At 37.1% G+C, this 25,848-nt stretch overlaps 1 protein-coding gene across 7 annotated transcripts in view; it reads left to right on the forward strand.

Moving 5' to 3' along the window:
* Window positions 1-25,848, forward strand: part of LOC121735454 (dual 3',5'-cyclic-AMP and -GMP phosphodiesterase 11-like) — a 248,934-nt gene that overhangs the window by 145,069 nt on the left and 78,017 nt on the right. For all 7 annotated transcript variants that reach the window (XM_042126285.1, XM_042126284.1, XM_042126288.1 and 4 more), the window contains one exon: window positions 13,797-13,947. In XM_042126285.1, the coding sequence (XP_041982219.1) occupies window positions 13,797-13,947 (151 nt within the window). The remainder of the gene's footprint in view (window positions 1-13,796; window positions 13,948-25,848) is intronic.

The following is a 25,848-nucleotide window of genomic DNA, read 5'->3' on the forward strand; positions in this document are numbered from 1 at the left end:
GTAGAGATAACAAAAACTAATAATGCGCTATGAAACATGTAATATCTATGCTTAACTTATATATAAAATTATCGTGTCACAATGTTAGGCCGCGTACTCCTCCGAAACGGCTTTACTGATTTTAACCAAATTTTATATGAATATTCAGTGGGTCTGAGAATCGGCTACTGGGTACTTTTTATATTGATAAGTGCATTTATTAAATAAATATTGATAAGTGTATTTATTAAATAAATTATTACAACTCGAGACTGACGGCGACCATTGTTTGTGCGACGGGATAGCGACGGACGTTGCCATGGTGACATACATATTTAGTCACTTCAATAAAAAAATACGGGCGAAATACTTTATATGGCAAAGAAACGTTTGCCGGGACAGCTAGCTTATTGTAAAAAAAACGTTACAGTTCGACAAGGCTTTATATGAACGTGGCGAGAAAAGGAACTAAACTTAATAATTAATTCTTTGTAATTTGTATGGGCCATATTCCTGAATAGAATGATTTTGCCCATGCAAAAAAAATGTTACTCTTTCAGTGCTTCTACTTTACAGCAAACGCTTTCTAGTGGACTCATTATCTCATAAAGAATGAATCTCACCAAAAACATACCTGTTTTAATGGGGCCAAGTTCCTATCGCCTAATCGCCTAAAAAAAGAGTTGAAATCCAATCTAATGCTAAATAAAGTTTAGATGCACTTCATCGATCGTAATCATCTTCATCAACAGCCTGATCCATAATACGTCTAATTTGATTTTGGCAGTTCGGCATACGCACGGCCTGCTGGAACTTGGCCTGCGCTCTTCCGTGCGCTTTGATACATTGTTTTGTTACACATGTAGAGTTTTGCAAGTCTCGGAGTTTGAACCACATTTTCCTAATTTGAGCTATCTCTTCGTGGTTTGGTCTACAAATTATTAATCACTATGATGGTACGTCAAGTATTTTGACGGAGGTCGCCAATCGCAATATCCCCGCAGGCCGCAATGTCTCCGGTTACGTGCTCGATTTAATACTAGTTATATCTTGTGAGTTAGTCTAGTTATACCAATAAGGGAACGTTACGTTATTAAGTTTTGTGTGTAACCCCCTCTCCCTCGCCTAATCACTATTTTGGAGGGGGGAAAATCTCCTAGGGGGTGAGCCAAAATCTTTTCGTTTTCGCTTCGTTATAGAATCGCCGATGAAAATGTATGGAATTGGCGTTCGTTAATATTATGACGTTGACGTTCGACTCGTCTTATGTCAATTCCATACATTTTGATCGGCGATTCTATAACGAAGCGCGTACGTAATAGTTTCGGTTAAATGGCCTGGAACGTTACGATTTACGATGCGTTAGAGCTCCCAGAGTCTGTGGGGGCAGACTTAATTTATTTTACTTTACTATCGTATGGGCAAATTAGAAACATGTTAATCAAAGCTCCTTTTTCAGCGCTGCTACTTTAACAGTGTATTAATAATCTATAGTCTATACTCTATACTAATATTTTAAATGCAAAAGTGTGTCTGTCCGACTGCCTGTCTGTTATACCTCTTCACGCTAAATCGCTGAACCGATTTTACTGAAATTTGGTATGGAAATTCTTTGAGTCCCGGGAAAGAACATATTATAATTTATACTAGAAAAATGTAGAGTTGGATTTGGCGCAACGGAATTGCGGGCGTCATCTAGATGACGCCCGCAATTCCGTTGCGGAATAATTACTAGTAATTATTTTACTAGTCTCTTATGTATGTTAGGGACACATACACAACCTAAAATATTATCACTTAGTTTTGTAACAGCCTGTACAAACGCAATACGCAGAATTCTCAAGAACGTCTAAACATCTTATACCCATTAGCAAACTATGTTGGTAATATTCTAACAAACTGTTGTAAAAGAGATAATATACGATATAAGTAATAACTAATAAGTAATCATTATTAATAAATTAAACGCGAACGAAAAACTTTGAATCCTTTTGACGAAAAATGCGGAAACGTAGTTGAATGAAATTTTGCATAGTTATACTTAGTTTATATATGGTGAAGGAGTGCATCGATATTATTTTGATATTATGCTTTTATCATACATTTTTTAACATTACACACACTACAATGTGCACACTACCATCATTACGAATAATTATACTCTTTGGTTTATGATTGAAGTTTGACTTGTTGCCAATTTAAAAATGGATTGTATTTTTTTTTATTAAATCTGAAATAGTCAATACTTTAAACGGGGAGCCAAAAGAAGAAGATAATTAAATTTAAGGTCGAATTTCGACCATTGGGCGATCTCTAGTAATATTAAATAAACTAAAATTCTGTACGGTCGTGTTCATGTAATTTTTATTAAGTAATTAATTTGTCGTTGTTTGCATAATAAGGTGTAGATTTAAAACGTGTAGTACGAGTAGATAAAATTAGTCTCAATTTATATATTTTTAATTTAATTTTTGATAAAAAATTAATGGTTACTTTGTTGCCATGTTAATTAATTAAAAGTCAAGAAGTCTCGTACAAAATTAATTTCACCCATTTAGATCGCGACAAAGTAAATTAATAGTTGATTTTATATTAACTGTTAGCTGTTGCAACAAAGCCAGCGTTAGTTTTAATGAAGGTTACATTTTAATGAATCTTTCCAGTTTGTATAGCCACAGTGTAAAGTTGCACAGTAGAACAGTGCATTTCAAATCAAACTTGCTTTAGAGTTAAGACAAGTTCTACGTACGACGAAATTCTGCATTGCTTTGTTCGGTCCGGGTATCTGTGATGTCCACAGTGATGTTTGAGCAGCGCGGATATTACAGATTGAGGCTTTACTCGCGTGATGAGATTCTGCATTGTTTTTTCTGGAAATAACGCTTCTTTTTAGTCACTTTTCTGACATGGTAATAGCTTTGTCCACACTGTGCCGTTTTCTGTTCGTCAAGGGCATGAGTTATAGCGCAGTCAACAGCGAACCTGAGGCATGCCCTCTGACCGTATCCAAAACTTCAAAAATGACAATATAGGCGTCGCGTTCCTTGACGCATTCAATTATTGAATGCGCCAATATGAAAGTTGATGACGAAAATTGAAGATGAAAGTGCACAGTGTGGACATAACTATTCGTCGTGTATCGATCAACATTATAATATTTCCTCAGCTATTCCATCGGAACAAATTAAACAGTAAACTATCGTTTTCAGTCATTAATACAAGCATCAGTTTTGACCCTTTACCTCTCACATTTTGAACTCTATCACAATGGTACAGTGTTGATAATCGCGTGCACCCGCATACCAGTAAGATAAGATCCTTGGCGGTTTGTTTATGTACTGAACCACTATCGGTTGAGTCACTGCATCCTTGACTCCGTTTCACTCGTTCAATATTCACTGCACTCTCTGTAAACGATACAGGCTGTTCGCAGCTCTGGATTTATGTATAGGCAGTATAGGCCATGGCCTATGGGGCATCCTATCACCTATGGCGTCCTAGGGGGGGTGGCGGCGTAGGATGGCGACAGAGTTCGTACACAGGGGCGGCAAAATTAAAGTGGCCTATACTCATCTTCTTCTTCTATCTTCTATCTATATATATATAAAACTCAAATGTGACTGACTGATTGACATAGTGATCTATCAACGCACAGCCCAAACCACTGGACGGATCGGGCTGAAATTTGGCATGCAGGTAGATGTTATGAGTTATGACGTAGGCATCCGCTAAGAAAGGATTTTGATCAATCCCACCTCCAAGGGGTTAAAATAGGGGACGAAAGTTTGCATTTAATAATTCTTCTTAACGCGAGCGAAGCCGCGGGCAAAAGCTCGTTAAAATATATATCCGGCCCCGGCTGTTTGTAATATGTCAGGGGGCTTAGGAAACAAGTTTTGAAAATGAAAATGCACCACCGAAATACTATGGTATAGAAACAGTTAAATGATTCCGCGAAATGCACTGTTTACATCGAAATACCATGCTATGGAAGAGTAACGACTCGAAAAGTGGTTCCGTTAAATAATGAGGGTTTTTGACGAAATTTAATATCGACACACTTTGATAGACGCGAAAGGACATTGGATAGTTTTAGTTGCGTGAAATTTACGTTTTCCGCGCGATAAACAAAATTCAGCGCAATGAAGTTGCAGGCGTCATCTAGTAATAAATATAATTTGTTGTTGGTAGGCCTCATGTAGACACGACGTTCTAAAAGAGTTAACTTTGTTAACCTATTTGGAAATAAATATTTTTGATTTTGAATTTTAGGCCTTACGTGATTAATGGACGGCCCCTAAAGTAATATCTAAGGCAACTTATATTATGATAGTGAACGACAAATATAGAGCCATTACTGAGATGTAAAGGAACCGATAAGTATCATTAGTAGAGCCTACTTTTTGTTGAGGCCGACTCACAAATCTTTACCAAAAGCTGTCGTTAGTCAAATCGATACGAGTAATACGAAAACTCATTTGTATTATAGTAATCTCTTCTTTATACTTTCTTATTAGCTATAAGGGTCTCTTTTCTTTTTATTGTTCAGTAGATTGTCTTAAAAACGAAACCATTGATTGATTCCTCTTGGCTCTTAAGTACAAAAGCTATGGCCGATCATTGTTCACGCCACTGAAAAATACATAAAACCCAGGACGTAAGGGCGACTGTGTGCAAAAAAAGGATTTTGGCGCCCCTTTAGGCAAATTTTTTGGGACCTTGGTTTTGGCGCCCGTAAAGATGGCAATTTGGCGCCCCTAGAGGATGGCGCCTGCGTGCATTGCACACATTGCACATATGGTAGCGGGGGCCCTGCATAAAACCAAAAAGAAAAACTTTTATCCGCATTCCGCAGACGGCAAATATTCGTCATGGTAGGTACCTATTCTTTATGACTAGGCTACGCAAAAATGTGATATTCATACTTCGCAACTAAATTCTGCCGGAGTTCGTACAAATACAGCAAAATCGGTCCAGTAGTTTTGGCGTAAAAAGGTTACAGACCGACAGACACGCTTCGACATTTATAATATTAGTATGGATTGTAGATACCATCATTCATGGTCCACAAACGTCAACAAATGTCATAATAAGGTGACGCCGCGAAGTAAAAAACCGTGTTAGATATGTTTTAGATTGCTTGTTTTCTATGAGAGACCTCTCATAGAAAACAAGCAATAGAACAGCAAAAAATGAAAAGGGCGTTAAGCGACAAAATGGTTTTTGTCGCGTAATTTTAGAAACCATAAATACATTTCATATAAGCTATGGGCAAATTAAAGTGTATGCTTGAACCAAAAGCTTAAATCACTCTCCTCTGGTGGCAAAACAGGAATCCCTTTTTTTACAGAGGTATTTTTGAATTAACTGTACCATATCTTCGTAACTTTAATTTAAAGGGAATAAAATACACGCTAAATCGTTAGGCCATGGCCCATGGATCATGATTAATGCAAAACAAATCAATATGGGGCTCTGAAATTCCGTTCCGCGGACCGTGTGCCGTCGGATTATGCCACTATCAAAGGCCAGGTTATGTCAATTATTATGCCACTATCAAAGCCCAGGTTACGCCAATTATGCCGCTCTCAAAGGCTTAGGCCTCATGGACAGGCCTTTGATCGCCATTCGCCATAATCTGATTATTGCAATCCACTGTTTCGCAGAACCATGTTGTATTAAATTCGTTTGTATCAGTGCATAATGCTTACTTACATAATTATGTAAGTAAGCATTATGCACTGATACAAACGTTTAATATAATATAATAAACGTTTGTTTTGTGTTTGATACTATATAATTGAATGAATTAAAAAAAACGTAAAAGTGTAGCCCTGAAGTCAGTGCCGTAAATAGCCTTTTTTGCGCCCTGTGCGAGTGCGCCCTTGTTTTTTTTTTTTTTAGATAAGTATTATTATAGGTACCCAAAGCAAGTATGCTATGTATATTGTATAGGCCTGTTTTATTTCATTCAGTGCAGAATAGACAGAGTTATGTCTATTGTGTTCAGGCCCCCCCCCCCCCAGTTTAGATATTACTAACCCAGAGTTAGTTTATTTTTATAAATTATTTAACCCTCCGACATAGGTGGGTTAAAAATTTAAAAAATTAACTCGAGGTTAACTCCTAACTCTTGGTGGATCAAGACATGATATGAATTTAAATTCTAAGTATAATTTAACTCAGAATTAAGCGTGTTAACCCAGTCTGGCGCAAGTGGGCCTTATTTAACTATAAAAATAACTTTAACTTTAACCACGCCTCTGGTGCCATCCAACCTAAATCACATATTTATTATATATATTTTTATATAATTTCATAATGCCATAATATTATTACAGTATAATATATTATACTGTATTGCAAAAATTAGTCTGTAATCAAGAACTAACGGTACGGAACCCTTCATGGGCAACCGTCTGTCTGTCTAAAGTTGTGATCAATACCGAAAGTACTTGTGCTCAAACATCCCATCAAGCGATAGCGCGATGTAGGGGCACAGCAGCGACATCTAGTTTATAATGTAGGAATCACATGACTCCTACTTCAATTTTCTCTCACTGCATAATAAAGTTGTAACTTGTAAGTAACTAAAATAAAGTGATAATAGTGGATAATTGGAGTGTGTCATGTGACCCTTATGTAGTGTTCGCTGTGAAAGTAGCAGCGCTGACAGAGCGATTTTTTAACTCATGCTACACGTCGAGTTTACTGTTATAAACTTATAAAATAATGGAGCTGTGTCGTATGAGTAGTTTTTAAATAGGCAAATTTCTGATGTTAGATCCCTGGTCGTCAGGACCTGTGGTTGGCAAGGGGGAGGGGGTGAGTCTTTTGGGAGGTCTCTTTTATTTTTCATTGGTCGTGAATGGGCCGTGTTTATACTTAACTATATATTATTTTCCTTAGTCAATTATACATATAACTGTTTAATGTATATTATGTGTATCAAAATACATCAATACTTAATATTATAACTCTGCAGAGTTTGTTAGTTTGTTTGTTTGTTGGTTTGAACGCGCTAATCTCAGGAACTACTGGTTCGATTTGAAAAATTCTAAATTCTTTCAGTGTTATATAGCCCATTTATCGAGGAAGGCTATAGGCTATATTTTATCACGCTAAGACTAATAGAAACGAAGAAATAGAGGAAAATGTGGAAAAAACGGGGGGAAATTATTTGAAAGGGCTTATTTGAACGCGCTAATCTCAGGAACTACTGGTCCGATTTGAAAAATTCTTTCAGTGTTAGGTATCCTATTAGTCAAGGAAGGCTATAGGCTATATTTCATCACGCTAAGACTAACAGGAGCGAAGAAATAGTGGAAAATGTGGAAAAAACGGGGGAAATTATATGAAAGGGCTTATTTGAACGCGCTAATCTCAGGAACTACTGGTCCGATTTGAAAAATTCTATGTTAGATAGCCTATTTATTGAGGATGGCCATAGGCTATATTTTATTATTCTACGACTAATAGGAACGAAGAAATAGAGGAAAATATGGAAAAAACGGGGGAAATTATATGAAATTGCTTATTATCTTAAGATTCTTAAGAACTACTGGAGCAATTTTTATTTTATTTGGCAAACATGAAGAATAGACCACGTTAACGGACATAGGCTATTTTTTGCGGAAAAATGTACGGTCGCGTGAAATTCCTAAATTACGCAAGCCAAGCCGCGCAGAACATCTATATACAATGTGTCCCGTCACCGGTGTCCGATCCTTTAATGTCATGATCTATGGCATATTTTATCGACATATTGGCTCTCAAATTTTTTCTCTCTCTCACGGTTGTAAAATGGCAGCCATTTTAGTTTTCTCGGGCTTTCACACTTATTTGACCAGTACTTCTCATGTAAATATCATATTAAGAAAAAAATAGGTCTTATTTGATAGCTAAACTTATGAACTACGCTTACACAGGCATATGTTATAAATTAAAAATTGCGATTTTCGGTACGCCCGTTTCGAAGTGGGCGCTACCAAGGTGGGGGTACGCCTTGATTGCGCCGCGAAGATTTTGACCGGCCCGGCAGCGGGTGAATCTATACTAATATTAAAAATGCGAAAGTATCTCTGTCTGTCTCTCTGTCTCGCTTTCACGCCAAAACTACTGAACCGATTGTAATGAAATTTTATACACAGATAGTCTAAGGCTTGAGAAAGGACGTAGGCTACTTTTTAACTGGAAAAAGGGGTTGTATTATATAATTCGTTCAAATTAAGTTAGTTAAAAAAACTCATAACAGATGGCGCCAAGAGTCGCCTAGATCGCGCTATCGCTTGCTCATAATATGTATTTCTATTAGAGGTGGTACGATGTTGAGGAGGGTTTTTCGATTCTTTCGATTGTTATACACGTTATTAATTAATAACTCACCTACCAACTTAGATATCAGAAACAACAGCGCCAAAACTACTGAACCGATTGTAGTGAAATTTTGTACACAGATAGTCTAAAGCCTGAGAAAGGACATAGCTCTTAAATACACACAGGTATATAATATATTATGTAATAGGTAATATCGAGTATTGTATTGACTATTGACATTACAAATATAAACCCACTCACGACATTGTTTATATACCAATAACATCCAATAGTGTAATGAAATATTGAAGCATAAAATCTATACATCTATACATATAAATAAAATTTCAGTGTCTGTTTGTAATATTGAAAGAACCGTTTTTACTACATGCATATGAATCTATATACGCTACATACACCAAAACAACATTTTTTACAATTTTTGTCTGTATGTCTGTCTGTTTGTTCCGGCTAATCTCTGAAACGGCTAGAGCTATTTTGCCGGGACTTTTTTTTGTTGATAGCTGATGTAGTAAGGTGTAACTTAGGCTACTTTTTAACCGACTTCCAAAAAGGAGGAGGTTATATTTTACTTTTTTCATATTTGTTAGCGGACTATCCTTCTTTGTTATGTCTGCGTCTATGTTGACGCGGACGAAGTCGCGGGCAACAGCTAGTATTTAATAAAATCTATGTATTGAAAAGATTTTCGTAGTGGCCAGCGGGGCTAAAATGGTCGCTTTGGAGAATCATATAATTAATCATAATCTGATTAATTTTTAAACTCCACTTTGCATGCAATTCATATAGTGATTCACTTAGATTAATGATTGGTCCCGCGAGCGGCGTTCGCGCGCGGAGAGCAATCATTAATCAATAATCGAAGCGAATCACTTTTAAACTCCACTTTGCGTGCAATTCATATAGTGATTCGCTAACATCAATGATTGGTCTCTCGCGCGGCGCTCGCGCGTGGCGACCAATCATTAATCGAAGCGAATCACTATATGAATTGCACGCAAAGTGGAGTTTAAAAATGAATCATATTCTGATTCAATATATTATGATTCTCCAAAGCGAACATTTTAGCCCCGCAGTAGTATTAAAAGCGTGGCCATATTGCTCTGCTACGTTGCGGACTGCGGTGCGTTATCGCAACGGACGATCGCACGTTTCACAATTCGAAAGTGTGTCTGTTTGCAGCGTTGCCAGATTTTTTTGTGCCAAGTTGGGACTTTGGAACTTTTTGAGTAAAAAAGCGTTATTCTTCAGTCAAAAGCGGGACAAAGTAAAAAAAGGTACTTATAAAATCAAAGGTTTTTTGATTTTTTTTATCTCTTTATTTGCGTTAAAATAACGTTTACGTGACAATAGATAGCTAAAGTAGCCAAAGAAAATCCACCCCTCTAGCTCCCTACTCCACACTCTTATCTTCATTACGCGCCTTTCTTCCTCAGCACGGTGCACGTACGTTCGGGCTTTCCCCGAAAAGACATTTAATTTTAATTAAAAAAATCGGGACGTCTGGCAACGCTGTCTGTTTGCCTGATTACCTCTGGACGCAAGAACTGAAACGATTTAGGTGAAATTTGGTATGGACTATGGAGATATTTTGAGAGATGGGAAAGGACACAGAATTGTTTTTGTTGCCGAATTATGTATGGTTTCTAGATTAAACAATTTTAGCGCAACAATATTTTATGACATGCCAAAACTTCTTTAGACGAGATGTTAGGAAGAAACAACGGACAGTCTGAGATGAAGTAGGAAGCGCTACGTTGTCTCCATCTTAATGTATTATGTTATTGCGCGTTTCCGCAACGCATACAATGGGATAGGGCCAGGCTACGACACTGCGTTGCGGCGTCGTATCGCAAAAACATCTTTGCACAGAAATGCGATGCGATGTCGCAACGCAAAAAGGCCATATAGTATAGCCTAGCACTCTTTAGATGGGTCACGATCCATTCTGCGGCGTCGTAGATTTATATGATGCGACGCCGCAACGCATTGTGGCCTGGCCCTTACTCCGTTCCGACAACGCAACGTATCGTTGCAAAGACGTAGTATAGCTTATCTTTAGTAATAATTTAAATGTGAAAAGCTGCATATAAATAGCTCGATTTTTAGTTTTTCAACAAAACTCACTTTAAAAATGTTTTCTGAGTTTATCTTATTAGGTCATCTAACATCTTGAAAATGTTTTCCATTTTGTACTAAACTAGAAACTTCTACATTTTTCACCGCTCCGAAGGCATTTGCTTCAAGTCGATTCTAGAATAAGGAGCATTTCTATAGAACCGAATAGTACTTATTAGCTTCAAGAATGCTATACTTCTTTCTGAGTTCTCACTAGTTACCATAAATACATTGGATTAATGCGCGATGGTTGAAAAAATATTCTTAGCTACGTAACTTAGTTACTGTCTGTAAGTTGATAAATGTGTAAAATTGTTTTGGTATTACTTAGTAGTATCTGTACTTAAAATATCCATTTGAAAGCTCTTTGTCTATATTAGTGGTTTTCAAACATTTTAAGAAGTGACATTTTTGACGGACCCCCAAAAAAGTAATATAAGTTTTGTCTTTGAATAAATTGTCGCCACGCTGGTGTCTGATGACATTTCTAAAAACAATTATGTTATAATATGTAGGCTGTAGCGCTGGCGCAGCCCCTACAGACAATTGCGTAGCCCCAGGGCTCTGCGGAGCACACTTTGAGAGTGTGTCTGATTATGTGAAACTGGTCTGTATTATGTGCTACGAAACAGTTTGGTGCTAAATAATGCTATTTTCAGCACGCATGTTTATCAAGGCTATATGCGACAGAATCTAATTTCGTTAACAATTTTAACATACCTATGTCGCGAAATGTTGTGAAATAGCGTATTGTTGTTGTGTAAATATTCTACGTATCACAATTGTCTGTTTCGGACATGTTCTAGGCAGAATTAAATTAAAACGAGCTAAATGCTCTACAATCTGTGTTCTTGTGGTTCTGTCAGACTTCTGACAAGAAAATCGGCCAAGTGCGAGTCGGTCTCGCGCACGAAGGATTCCGTACCGTTATATAGCAAAAATAGGCCAAAAATTGTGTTTTTTTTTATGAGAGCCCTTAAATATTTACTTTTATTTAATTTTATATTGTTCATTATTAAAGTAACAATATAATTAGGTTTTGTTAAGTGTTTAAGTTAAGTGAAAATTTCAAGTGCCTAGCTGTTACCATTATTGATCAGAAGTCTAGCTATAGCCGTTCTTGAGTTACAGCCTAAAGACATACAGACAGATAGACAGACAGACAGACAGACATCGAAGTCTTAGTAATAGGGTACCGTTTTTACCCTTTGGGTACGGAACCCCAAAAACTAAGAAAAAGTAAGTCAAAAAACATGTTCTACAGTACTTGTCAAAAAATATGTGCACCTGATTTTCAATACATTTTGCAATTTTTTTTTTTATTAAATAAGGGGGCGAACGAGCAAACGGGTCACCTGATGGTAAGCAACTACCGTCGCCCATGGACACTCGCAACATCAGAAGAGCTGCAGGTGCGTTGCCGGCAAATAGGTGGTAAAATTATAATTTAAGTGGCCTTGAGCGGTATCAGGCTGACCTCAGAGGCTGACGTTACATGACAGTTCGAAAGGAACCTACAACGGTAATAGTATCATGGGAGTTACATTTCCTTAGTTTTTCTTATTCGTAGCATAATACACTATACAGATTGATTTATTTACGATATGACATTAAAAACCCCAAAATTAACAGTATTTCTCCACTATTTAATGAATGTTATTATACTCATAAACCTTCCTCTTTAATCACTCTATCTATTAAAGAAAACCGCATCCAAATCCGTTGCCTAGTTTTAAATATTAAAGGGAACAAAGGGACATGAGGGAAAAAAGCGACTTCGTTTTATAATATGTAGTGATTGTTAATAAAATTAAATACACAATAATAAATACTTAGAGGCTTAGTGGTGATGCAATAGTACAATAGCTATTCATATGAAATTTAATCCAGGTGAATATAATATTTCGTAATAATGAAAAAGATACCAATGCTATGATAAAACATTTTATTGTTTTTAACCCCCGACAAAAAAGAGGGGTGTTATAAGTTTGACGTGTCTGTCTGTCTGTTTATCTGTCTGTGGTATCGTAGCATCCAAACGGGTGGACCGATTTTATATTGTCTTTACTCGTCTAGAGCCAGGTTTCTGTAATATTATTGTTTGTGTGTACGAGTATTGTAAGCTGCGGGAAACATTCTGTCTCTTATAAGCTTCTCATCATCATCGTCGTTTTTATTTTATTACTAAATGTCCCGCGCGGCTTCGCCCGCGTAAATTAGGAATTTTACAGAAACCGTACATTTTCCCATAAAAAATATTTCCCCCGTTTTTCCCACATTTTCCTGAGTTTCTTCGGTCGTATTAGTCTTAGCGTGATAATATAATATAACCTATAGTCTTACTCGATAAATAATCTATCTAACACTGAGATAAGTTTTTAAATCGGACCTGTAGTTCCTGAGATTGACGCGTTCAAGCAAACATACTCTTCAGGTTTATAATATTAGGTAGGTATAGATTTTTTTAATTATCGCTTGACAAACTCGAGTCTCGATCTAAAAGACTCTGAAATTGTATAATATGGTAGTGATGATGATGAATGTAATTTGCATAGTAGCATATGCTTTCTGTTCTTAAAACAACGCCGAAGCTCCCAAACTTGTACCTATAAAGTATCAGGAGTTCCCTCAGCACCTTCCGAACCACGGTATACCAGGTATATATCGGTGCAAAATCTTACTTGTTGGTAGCATATGCTTAGAATACTTCTCACGAAACCGAAGTCACCACATGTTTCCCTATAAGTTTTGAGGAGTTCCCTTGATTACTTATGGATCCTTCATCAGATCACCACTTTTGTGAATATAATACCAAATTGGGATGATAGTTGATACCCTATATACCAAAAAGAAAAATTTTGAAAATCGGTTAACAAAAGGCGGATTAATCGTTGAATATAAGAAAACGAACATAACACTTCCCCCATTTTTAAAGTCGTTTAAAATTGTAGCCTATGTGTTATTCTGATGTATAAGCTATATTATTGTAAAGTTTCATTAAAATCCATTCCGTAGTTTTTGCGTGAAAGAGTAACAAACATCCATACATCCACACATCCATACATCCATACATCAAAAACTTTCGCCTTTATAACATTAGTAGGATCTTTATTTAGGGAGCTTATTCAACGTTGACTACGTCGCTCCATTACTGCACCAACAATTACCTGCATTTTATCTTAAAAATTAAAATTAACATTAATCTATTGCACATTTGCACGTCTGCAGTTAATCTTAATCATCTTATGGCACTTTTTTCATCAAATGTCCAAAATTCAAAGGAATATGGCCGGAACGAATTCCAAACGCTATAAATTCATAAATTAATATTTATCTTACAGTTTCAATCATCATTGTTGCAGGTACCTGGTGTCGAAGCTGTTCGACGTGTGCTCCAAGTCAACCCCAGAACAGATGCAGCAGTTGGAGGAGATCCGGATACCCTGGGGGAGCGGGATAGTGGGCTACGTGGCTGAAAGCGGCGAGCCGGTCAATATACCGGATGCTTATAAGGTAAGATGATGATGAGGCGCGTAAGGTAGCTGACGGCTGTTCTTTTCCAGGGTACTATAATGGTGAGATGAGCTTAAGCTGCTGCCGGTTTACAAGGAACAACCCATAGTTCTTGACAAAGAATTATAGTCAATAGCCCTTGTAAATAAGGTTCGTTTCTGATACCTCAGCGTTTCGATTGCAGGCTGGGTTGTACGCACAAGATGTCACACCCGCGAGAAAAACAACCCATCACATAGGTACATAGTGTAAGCTTTATGTTTAGTTTATATAATAACTAGTTGTCCCAGCATACGTTGTTTTGCTATATATATATATTTTTTGTATGAAAAATAGATGTTGGCCGATTCTCAGACCTACTCAACATGCTCACAAAATTTCATGAGAATCGGTCAAGCCGTTTCGGAGGGGTATGGCAACGAAAACTGTGACACGAGAATTTTATATAATATTAGATTTACGTTAAACCTTATTGATATAATATTTAATTATCTCGGTATCAATAAATATTTCTTGATTACAAAATGTAAAATGTAATGGTAAACGTATTTGTTTTCCGGGAGATTGATTCTAACATCCGGTCGGGGAAAATGAAGGCAGATGCCGTTGACGTACGGAAATGATGGCAGGCTAAAATCAATCTTCAAGAAACACAAAAGTCATAAATGCACGATTTTTACGTGGGAGAGCCATGCTTCGGCACGAATGGTCCGGCTCGACCGGAGAAATACCACGTTCTCACAGAAAACCGGCGTGAAACAGCGCCTGCGCTGTGTTTCGCCGAGTGAGTGAGTTTACCGGAGGCCCAATCCACTACCCTATTCCCTTCCCTACCCTCTCCTATTCCCTTCCCTTCCTTCCATCCCTACCCTCCTTTATTCCCTATTCCCTCTAAAAGGCCGGCAACGCACCTGCAGCTCTTCTGATGCTGCGAGTGTCCATGGGCGGCGGAAGTTGCTTTCCATCAGGTGACCCGTTTGCTCGTTTGCCCCCTTATTTCATAAAAAAAAAAGATGAAATATTAAGAGCATTTTGTACGTAATATTGAACAATAAAGAGTTTGAAACATAAGTATTGAGTTCATGAGATTATCTTAGAATATTTCCTGGCAGTTTGGTAGAAGGCTGTTTCAATGGCAGCGATACCTTATTGTGGGTGCGATTAGCCTGCTATTGAAGCTGTTTTTATGTATGAGTATCGGGATTTTCGGGCGCAGTTACTTCTAATCTTCGATTGATTGAAAGGTTAATGAAAGGAACAGTCTAACTAGCAGTCGATCCAAGGTTTGAAGTTAAGACTAGCTTGAACAACTACTGTAGTTATACGTTTTGAAACCATTTTGCTATTTTGGTATTTATAATTTCTGAGCGGATTTAGGTATCTATATATTAATACGCAAGCGAAAAACTTTGTATCCCTTTTGACGAGAAATGCGGAAACGTAGGTGAATGAAATTTTGCACAGTTATAGTTTATATGGTGAAGGAGTGCATCGAGTTAATATTATTTTGAAATTATGCTTCCACACATTTTTTTAACAAATAAAACATTACACACACTACAATATGCACACTCAAGAAGATTTGAGTGACAAACCTATTCATACGAATTATACTCTTTTATTTATGGTTGAAGTCTGTTGACAACAAGTTGACAAATTGAAAATGGATTATAGTTTTTTTTATTGAATCTTAGATACTATTAGACAATGCTTACACGGCCAGTCTGAGATCAGCTGAGTCCCAGAGACGAGAGTTGAAAAAAAAAAAGATAATGATAATGTCGTTGAAACTAAGGTCGAATTTCGACCATTGGGCGATCTCTAGTTATAGTAACTAATTAAATGAAACTCTTTCTCTATTCCTACTGATAAAAGTTAACCTTTTTTTTCATAATAAACGATAATGCTCATACTTTACGAACCAACCTCAGTAAAGTATGCAACATTTTAAAATACATAAATCTTATATGATGAATCTTGATTCTAACATGATATACGCACGCATTATTTCAAAAGAGCAATATAAAGAGTAATAAAACTTTTCTCAAAAGTAATAAAATGTCTCCGATATGAAAATTGTTGAATGATAATATTAACTCATTTCGTACTCACTTTTATATGTTGCAAATACATTGAGACAAACCGAGTCGTCTTTTATGCTAATAAATAAAATTCCACGTTGTTTTCTTTTAAATCCCCGGCTGAATGTAATATTACATTCATTTTGTTTATGGTAATCGTCGAGCAATGAAAATTTACAAGATATTTAATATTGCTGAAATTTATGTTATAAGCAGAATTAATCTGGCCGTATTTTTGTCAATTATTTGTACAATAAATTATAGCTTAGGAGATCTCCGTTTCTATCATGTTCAATGCGTACGAAAATTGATACTGCAGTGTACGAGTACACTTCAGTATCAATTTTCGTACGCATTACGTACGATTGCAATAAATAACTGTATCCCTAGCGTCCGTGAAAACTGATACATGTCAGAAATACCCTGATGAAAATTATTTTCAAAATTGGTATGTTAATACATTGATCCTCTCAGAATATTATTCAGAGGGAATACATTTTTAGGGTTTGCATACTGGCCTGGCTTGTATTGTAGCTAAATGTCTCTGAGTACGGCAGTGCCAAGTCGAGCAAAAAAGCGGCACGGCCGTACCATCCTTTTCTCGAACCAATTCAGGCTCTTTTTGACCCCCTATAACTTCATTGTGGATAAACCAACAAGCCTGAATTTTCAGTTGCTAAGCAAGCATTGTATAAACACGGTATATTTAAAATTTCATTCAATTTGCACCAGTAGTTTTCATGTACCTACGTTTCCCCATTTTTCGTAAAAAGGGTTACAAAGTTTTTCTCTCACGTATTAATATATATGTAGATTATAAAGTGGAAGAGTTTGTTTGTTTGTTTGTACGCGCTAATGTCAGGAACTACTGGTCTGATTTGAAAAAATCTTTCAGTGTTAGACAGCCCATTTATCGAGGAAGGCTATCGGCTATATTTTTTCACGCTAAGACTAACAGGAGCGAAGAAATAGAGGAAAATGTGGAGAAAACGGCGGGAAATTATTTGAAAGGGCTTATTTGGACGCGCTAATCTCAGGAACTACTGGTCCGATTTGAAAAATTCTTTCAGTGTTACATAGCCCATTTATCGAGGAAGGCTATAAGCTATATTTTATTGCGCTAGGACTAATAAGAACGAAGAAATAGAGGAAAATGTGGAAAAAAACGGGGGAAATTATTTGTCAAGAACTATTGGAGCAATTTTTCTATTATTTAGCACAGATAATAAGTAGAGCACGTGAAGGATCATAGGCTATTTTTTGTAGACTAATTTGTCTGTGAAATATCTAATTTACGCGGGCGAAGCCGCGCGGAACGTCTAGTGTTATAATAAATGCGAAAGTGTCTGTCACTTTTTCGCGCCCAAACCCAAACCGCTAAACCGATTTTCCTGAAGCTTGGTATGCCGATACTTTGAGTCAAAAGAAGGAAGGAAAAATGTACGGTTCTCGTACGATAAACTACTTTTGGCGCAACGGAGTTACGGGCGTAATCTACTGAAAAAACTCTAGCCAAAAAACTATAGTAATCGGGCACTGCTCATTGGGATTTATTTATATTTTATTACAAAACCCTCGCCATATCGCAAGTAGATACCAGCGGGGTTAAAATGGTCACATTTAGCAATTCCTCTCAATTAATTCAGCAATAGAATTGTCAAAACCGTCCAACTGACGAATGTCAAATTAGTACGAAATACAACCATTTTGCGATTTTAAAGAAATGAATCATATTATGATTCATAATATGATTCTCCAAAGCGACCATTTTAGCCCCGCAGGCACAGCAAATCCCATTACACTACAGAAAGAAATAAATATAAAGATCGCATCATATAAGTAACCCTTGTAGCCCGAAGCCAAAAATTTCCGATATTGATACCACATGTTAGAATTCCACTTGTGACATGAGTGATTGACTGGCTAAATATCCGATGTTAGCTATGTAGGCCACAGGATATACAGGTTGTAACAAAACTAAGTGATACTACTTTAGGGTGTGTTTGTGTTTCTTGTAAAGAGTTCACTGTGAAAGTAGCAGCGCTGAAAGACCAAAAAAAATTTCACTTTTATATGGACAAGCGCCCCAGCGTCACAAGTTTCCCCATACAAAAGTGAAAAAAAAAATTGGTCTTTCAGCGCTGCTACTTTCACAGTGAACTCTTTACAAGGAACACGTACACACCCTAAAGTATTATGTGATATGAGGAAATCGTTGTTCTGGAAAAGTCAATGATATTTTATTGGCTTTCGGTCTATTTAGGACGAGATGAAGTCCGCAACTCCGTTGCGCCAAAATTCATTTATCGTGCGGGAACCGTACATTATTCCGGAGTTGAAAGTATCCGATGTCCTTTCCCGGGACTCAAGTATCTCCATACCAAATTTCAGCTAAATCGGTTTAGCGGTTTGGGCGTGAGGAGGTAACAAACGGACAGACAAACTTTCACATATTTTAATAATCGTTGTTCTGGAAAAGTTCATGATATTTTATTGGCTTTCAGTCTATTTAGGATTAAATTAATTCTTCTTTAGCTTGCTGTTTCTTGTTAGATTTATATAGTGCGGCATGTCATAATAGTTTTTCCTATATTGTCTCAAATACTTCTATTTAAACTGAATTGTCTGTAATTTCCATAGAAAAACGCAGATTTTCGATTGTCATTACTCATTATGCTATATGCTATAACCTGCTACCATTTGCTGAACTTGCGGTACTCATTTTGAATTCTGAAAATTGAGAATCAAGTACCTATCACATTTAAAAACTTTCAAATATTGTGAGCACTAATAATACAACACGTAGAGAAACAATCTTATATGTATTAATCCTACGATCGTGGATTCTTGGAAATCTATTGTTGTTCTATTGTGATTTGTGTCTCGCTCACCGGTGAGCTTATGGGGCTTGATGGGTTAATGTTGTTTTTATGAACCTTCTCAATAAATAAAATAAAATATTTGAAAACCCGAACCAATATTTAAATTATTCGTTTGCTCTCGGATGAGATTGGATGAAAATCCACCATCAATTAGTGAAATGGTGACACGACGGATACTGTAGGCCGGAATATGAACGAAGCAATTTGCTAATGACGAGGGAACCTCAAATGTTTGTACACCTGCATTGAGCATATTTTGTATCAATGTTGAGCATATTGGTACTGATATTAAGGATTTGTAATAATAATACTCCCCACACCGGTTTCGGTGACGGTGGCCGGTTTCATTGAAACCAAGCCAGTTACGCAGGAGTAATTTTATAGTGCCCAATTATGTGCGCAGTACACAAGAGCATTCTCTATTCCTTTACTCTCATAACCCAGTGGGACGGAGGACCGACACGACTGGCGAGAGATCAGGCGCAGGACCGACTTTTTACATACCCATCCGACGCATGGATCATCTTACTTGTCAGACAATCAGGTGATCAGCCTGCATTGTCCTAACCAAACTTGGAAATAACATGTTTCCAACGCGGGATTCGAACCCACGACCTTTGAAGTCGAGAGCGACGCTCTAACCACTAGACCACGGAGGATTTGTGCCAGTTTTATGTGTTTGTACTTTGTACCTTTCTTAATTATTATTATTTATTACTCTTTAAAAATTTGAATGGTTCAGTGATGGTACTACCATACGTTTTAAGGATATATAAATAACCGATTTGATGAAGTTAAAAATAATAAAATCTGATAAATGCAGCTCAGCGTCGATATTCAAGTTAGAAGACACAAACCCCCTTACTAATAAACGCTGTATACAGGGTGTAACAAAAACAAGTGATAATACTTTAGGGTCTGTACGTGTTCCTTGTAGAGAGTTCACTGTGAAAGTAGCAGCGCTGAAAGACCAAATTTTTTTTTCACTTTTGTATGGGGAAACTTGTGACGCTCGGGCCGTTGCCCATACAAAAGTGAAAATTTTTTTTCGTTTTTCAGCGCTGCTACTTTCACAGTGAACTCTTTACAAGGAAGTATTATCACTTATTTTTGTTACACATTGTATAAGCTTTGAATAGTTATACAACGTTTTGTCTTCTTCAATCCGATTAAAAATGTCACTTGTGTGACAGGAACAAAACACTGTATAACTATTCAAAGCGTATACAACGTTTATTAGTAAGGGGGTTAATATTATGTTAAATATGTATAACTCTCTTATTATGGTGAGTTTTTGTAATTTGACAACGCGTTCAAGCGTTCTGCGTTTGTATTCTACGTTCGAGCGGTCAGTCATAACAGGAGCAATTCTGACGCGGTCAGAACGGCCTCGGCGAGTATATATCTATTATACAACACAAAGAACGCAAAACTGACCGCTCGAAAACTGCACCGCGTGACCGCTCTCTGAGTTCTGACTGACAGGTCCCAGTCAGCTGCAGACAGAATGTAAAAGCTCAGAAAACGTTCAGCATAGAAACTAATATTATTATAACTACCATCTTTATTCAATTGAAGAGCATTTTTTTATGAGAAACCAATCAGGCATCACCTGATGGAAATCACATTCAGTATTCACATATCGAGCTGAGAAAATCATAAAAATGCTCATATTATTACGATGCCGAGAATTATTCCAACCCGCTGTGTGAGTGGGTCATAAAGTCGCCATATGCATCAGTTTTTATAATACTTTTATTTATTTTTATTTCAATTGCGCTTAGATGTTTCTTTGGATCAGGGGCTCCCAACCTATTACCCTATGCGCTTCCTTAAGATCTAAAATTTACGCTAAAATACTACGACCCCCTAATCCCAACTTAACTACAATGGAAAAAAAGAAACGATGAAAACTTTAATGGATTTTGTTAATCGTGTACAACGTATAATAATGACCATCAGAACATTGGGCCTGCATTTTATTTACCAATTTATCAATTCATCATGTTGCTCAGTGCACAGTGTAGATCATTGTAGATCACACATGAAGTCTATTTATTTACTTCGTTGTTGTATCTACCAGCGTCGAAAAACCCCGTTTACAAAGATAGGTCGCCACTAGCCGCTCGTGGCGCCCCCCTTTCCTTTGGATCAATTTACACCCCCCAAGTTGGTGGTTGGGGACCCATGCTTTAAATGGTATAAAGTAAAAATTAATAACTCTATAAGTATAACTTACTTTTAATACGCAAAACACATCCAGCATCATACGTGTAAACTAAACCTAATTTTGTTCTCTTACAGAGGGATGAAAATATGATTATCCTCGTTGAAAATCGGTCTGAATTTGTCCTTTTACCCAAGACTATAAAAATCTTGATTTTTAACTTTTAGCGCTTATGCGAAACAAACGAATAAAAACAATTATTTGTTTTTTAATTCGTTTGATGAAACTAAAAATCTATAAAACCCGATACGCGAAAAAATCCGCACGCCCACAAATCCACGATACAAAGACCCTCAAAGGGCTGAAAAGGTCTTTAAAACCACAAAACCTTTCGGCCAAAATGCTTTTCTATATAAATAGAAAGGCTTTGTGCAGTGGCAGTTCATTAATCACAGTTTTCGGCACAGCGTGGACGTCGGGCTCAGGGTGTGAAGGGGATGGAGTCTGAACAACGTACCTACAATAACTTATCATTTTGTCACTACATTGTTTACTGAAGTGATGTTTTTGTATAGGTACTGTAAAACACTGCATGTGGTGACAGTCTTTTGTTCTTTTGAATGACTAGCTATTAATCAAGGATGATAATTATTTCGAAAAACAAAACTGGAAAATATGAAACTAAACACTCGGGAAAAATTTACTTATTTTAACAAAAAATTGCATTAGGAATACTATTGTAATGTTGCGCTTTTGTTTTCTTTAATACCGATTAGATAATAAAATTTCAAAGAAAATTAGTTAACTATTTAATGATTTTCACAAACTCTATTTATCGATTTATTACCTGCAGATCTTTACAGTAGTTATGACTATCTGTATCTATAACAGTCTTTCCCAAAGTGGGCAGTAACGCCCACTTGTGAGCGCTCATTAAGGCCTATAAGGAGGGCGGTGTGGGACCCAAAAAAATGGGGGCGTTGTGTAGAGGCTTTGATTTGAAAGTACTTACGTGAAACAATGGGGGCGCTGAAAATATTTTTTTCTCAAAGTGGGCGGCAGACAATAAGTTTGGGAACTCTTGATCTATATCTACATAATCGGCAAAACTATTGTGTGGCTAAGGATGCTGATTGCTGACTGCTGGCGGTAGACCTACCGCCAGCAGTCAGCAATCAGTAATACCTGTACTATTTAACCAAACGGCCGTTCAACACTCCAAAACACCACAAGTAAAAATGTACGTACGTCCGTTTGGGTGGAAGCCATGCAGGACTAAAATGGTCACATTTAGCAATTCCTCTCAATCAATTCAGCAAATGAATTATCAAAACTGAAAAACTGACAAATGTAAAATTAATAGGAATTACTAGACATGAATTGCAAGCAGACTTGCAATTTGCGATATAAAAAAAAACATTTATTATGATTCATAATATGATTCTCCAAAATGACCATTTTAACCCCGCTCTTTGTATTGTACTACGATCGAAACGGCCGTCCCGTCATACACACCAAACTCGTACAACGTCGCACCGGAAATCCTGCATGCGACATAAAAGGCAATTAAAAAACCATTCATCTTGTGGAAAAAACTCTCCTTATGATTAATTCATATCATTAATTTCAATATAACAGCCTGAACGGGCTGGCAGACTTCCAAAATCTCTCTTATATACGATACTAACTAACGACGGAATAAATATTTATTGTACAAGACAACATGCTGTTGTAAAGTAGGCTTTTGTTTTACGTTGCTTTATGTGCTCAGTGCTTCCGAAAATATGGCTAGCATAGTAACTGTAGGCGGTGTTGTAATATTGGCTCTCTATTGTGAACATAAAAATGTTAAATAGTGGTTAGCGCGATCCGAAACCGAAGGCCCGAAGCATTTTGCTTTACTCAAAAAGAGAACAGCTAGTTTTAGGCAACCTCTTTAAAATAAACGCTATAGACTATAGACTATAGTCTATTGATTAACGTGATTGATATGAAAATTCTCGATGTGAAAAAAACTACAAAACGGTATTCTCATATATAGATAAACAGCATCAAGTCGTTTGACATGGGCTTACTGCCGCACTCAGAATGGAACATTAATTACTTAAATGTAATTAAGTAATTAAAAAAATGACATAAGCCCCATTCATTATCTGTCAAACTCTTCATTAAATTAAAGGTTAATCATAATTAAATGTCTCTCCGACGTACTCAGAGACATATTTTAATTACGATTAAACTTCAATTTAATGCATAAAGTTAATATACCTAGCGGAATAGATAAACAAAGGCCTGAGCAAGAGAGATGTCACTATCAGTAACACTGCGTGGTAAAAAGAGACGAGTGATACATGACAGCAGCTTTCTCTTTTTTGACGTCCAGTCGGCACGTGCCGCACTTTGACAATTTGATCTCATAGAATTCATGTTCAATCATGCTTGTGTACACATATTTTTCACACAGATGAAAACCAATTTTGGTTACGTTCGACAGCTCGAGATTGTTCCTATATTCCGCTAGGTATATTAACTTTATGATTTAATGAAGAGTTTGACAGATAATGTATGGGGCTTATGTCAAAATTTTGAATTAATTACATTTAACTAATTAATGTTCCACTCTGAGTGCGGCGGTATGAGTACGTCGGTTAGGAATTAGAATTCAGACTGGAGAAAATGGAATTGTAATGTAAAGTTTTAATAATATAGTAGCATCAGAAGAAATTTCAACGTTTCACAAACGTCGTCGCGGGTGATATGTACAAACACTTTTATTTACTCGGTCGTCTCTACGAGCACGTAGGACTCGTACAGATGTAGAATGCAATATCGAACCCAAACAGGAGCATCGATCTTCCACCTATAGACACTACAATGCACGTTGAACTCATACGACAGACTTAGAAAAGGCACAGAAAAGACATTAATTATGCAAGAGAGTAACATTTTAGGCGTTATTAATACGAGTAATAAGTAATAACCTTTATAGTACTCTACAACTTTCCGAAAAACTTCTTAGTTGGTTAAAAATATTGTACCAAGTCGAAGTCGTTATGTTCTCTTTAATCTAGAGCTAACCTTAAATATCACAGTCCAAATTTTATAAGGCTACTCAGTTATACTTACAATTATAACTGAGTAGCCTTTGAAGCTTGGCGTTCTTAACAGAGCGAGACAGTACTTCAGTCCGGACCAACGCCTACAACTCTACAAGGCGCAGGTTCGGCCTCATATGGAATATTGTTCTCATCTCTGGGCAGGGGCGCCAAAATACCAACTGCTCCCTCTGGATCGTATCCAACGAAGGGCTGCTCGAATTGTTGACTGCCATAGTGTTTCAAACAGCTTGGACCCCCTGGAATTACGCCGAGATGTTGCTTCACTCTGCATCCTCTATCGGTTGTATCACGGGGAGTGCTCTGAGGAATTGTTCGGAATCATACCACCTGCAACTTTTCGCTATCGTCCCACGCGAAAAACATACCATCCTCATCACCTTGATGAGTGGCAGTCTTCCACAGTGCGTTTTTCGCGTAACTTTCTGCCGCGCACTGTAAAACTCTGGAATGGGCTGTCACCAGCAGTATTTCCGGACCGATACGACCTGCAAACCTTCAAGAAAAGAGCGTATACCCTCTTAAAAGGCCGGCAACGCACCTGCAGCTCTTCTGATGTTGCGAGTGTCCATGGGCGACGGTAGTTGCTTACCATCAGGTGACCCGTTTGCTCGTTTGCCCCCTTATTTAATAAAAAAAAAAATTATTTTGAAATACATAATATTAAAAGAATAGTTAGGAGCTCTACTTCAATAACTTGTTTTTTAATTTATAATATGCACACATATAAGTATGAATTTTAATATTGCAATGAGGAGTGAATTTTCTTTGAAATGTCAGCGATCATGTTCTATTCAAATTCCTGACATAATTGAGCCCCTAGGGCCCTGTCACAAGATATCACACCAACGCGAGCATACGTCAGTGTGGCTGTGAATAATTTGGAAACTTCAGCCTTTTTATTCCAGCCTTCATCTGCTTACCGTTCATGTTTATTCATGCCGCTAAAATATGCGATAAATTATGAAAACATCATCGATAACAGAACATTTACATTATGGCATGTCTAATGTTTACACGATCTATGGCCAGGTCTGAAGAGCGCTTAAAAAAGCAGGGATTCCGAGTCAGTGATTTCAAATTGTCTAGAATTATCGTACACGTTTTGTGTTCAATCGTTTAGATATCGAGTGCAGAAACCGCAAAAATCAAGCTCTCGTACGAGCAATCATCATGATCATCACGCCACGTCTCTTAGTAGAGCCATACATTTCTCGTCAATGTTATTATGCTAAGACCTTCTCTCTTTAATGCAATTTCTACTTATTATCCAACTTATACAGGTTGTAACAAAACATAGTAATAACACTTTAGGGTCTGTATGTGTCTCTTGTACACTCCGTCCACTGATGGTCCACTGTCTTGTTCAGTAACTTTTTTTTTTACTTTTGTATGAATGTAATGAATGTCATGAATTTGCATGACACTGCTTTTTTTTCTGCTAGATAGCGTGTCTGTCGGACTCACGAAATCAAGTGCATATCTACATATTATTTAGTAAAGATTAGGGAGATCGCAGACGACAGACTTTTTGTGCGATCTGCCTTAAGGCAGATCGCACAAAAAGTCTGTCGTCTGCGATGAGTCCGGGTGCCATCGCAATTCTCATACAAACGTAATACCAAGATCATTTCCCTTACGGGAATATTTATCAT

This window comes from Aricia agestis, chromosome 17 (genome assembly GCF_905147365.1).
Source record: "Aricia agestis chromosome 17, ilAriAges1.1, whole genome shotgun sequence".
Classification (NCBI taxonomy): domain Eukaryota; kingdom Metazoa; phylum Arthropoda; class Insecta; order Lepidoptera; family Lycaenidae; genus Aricia; species Aricia agestis.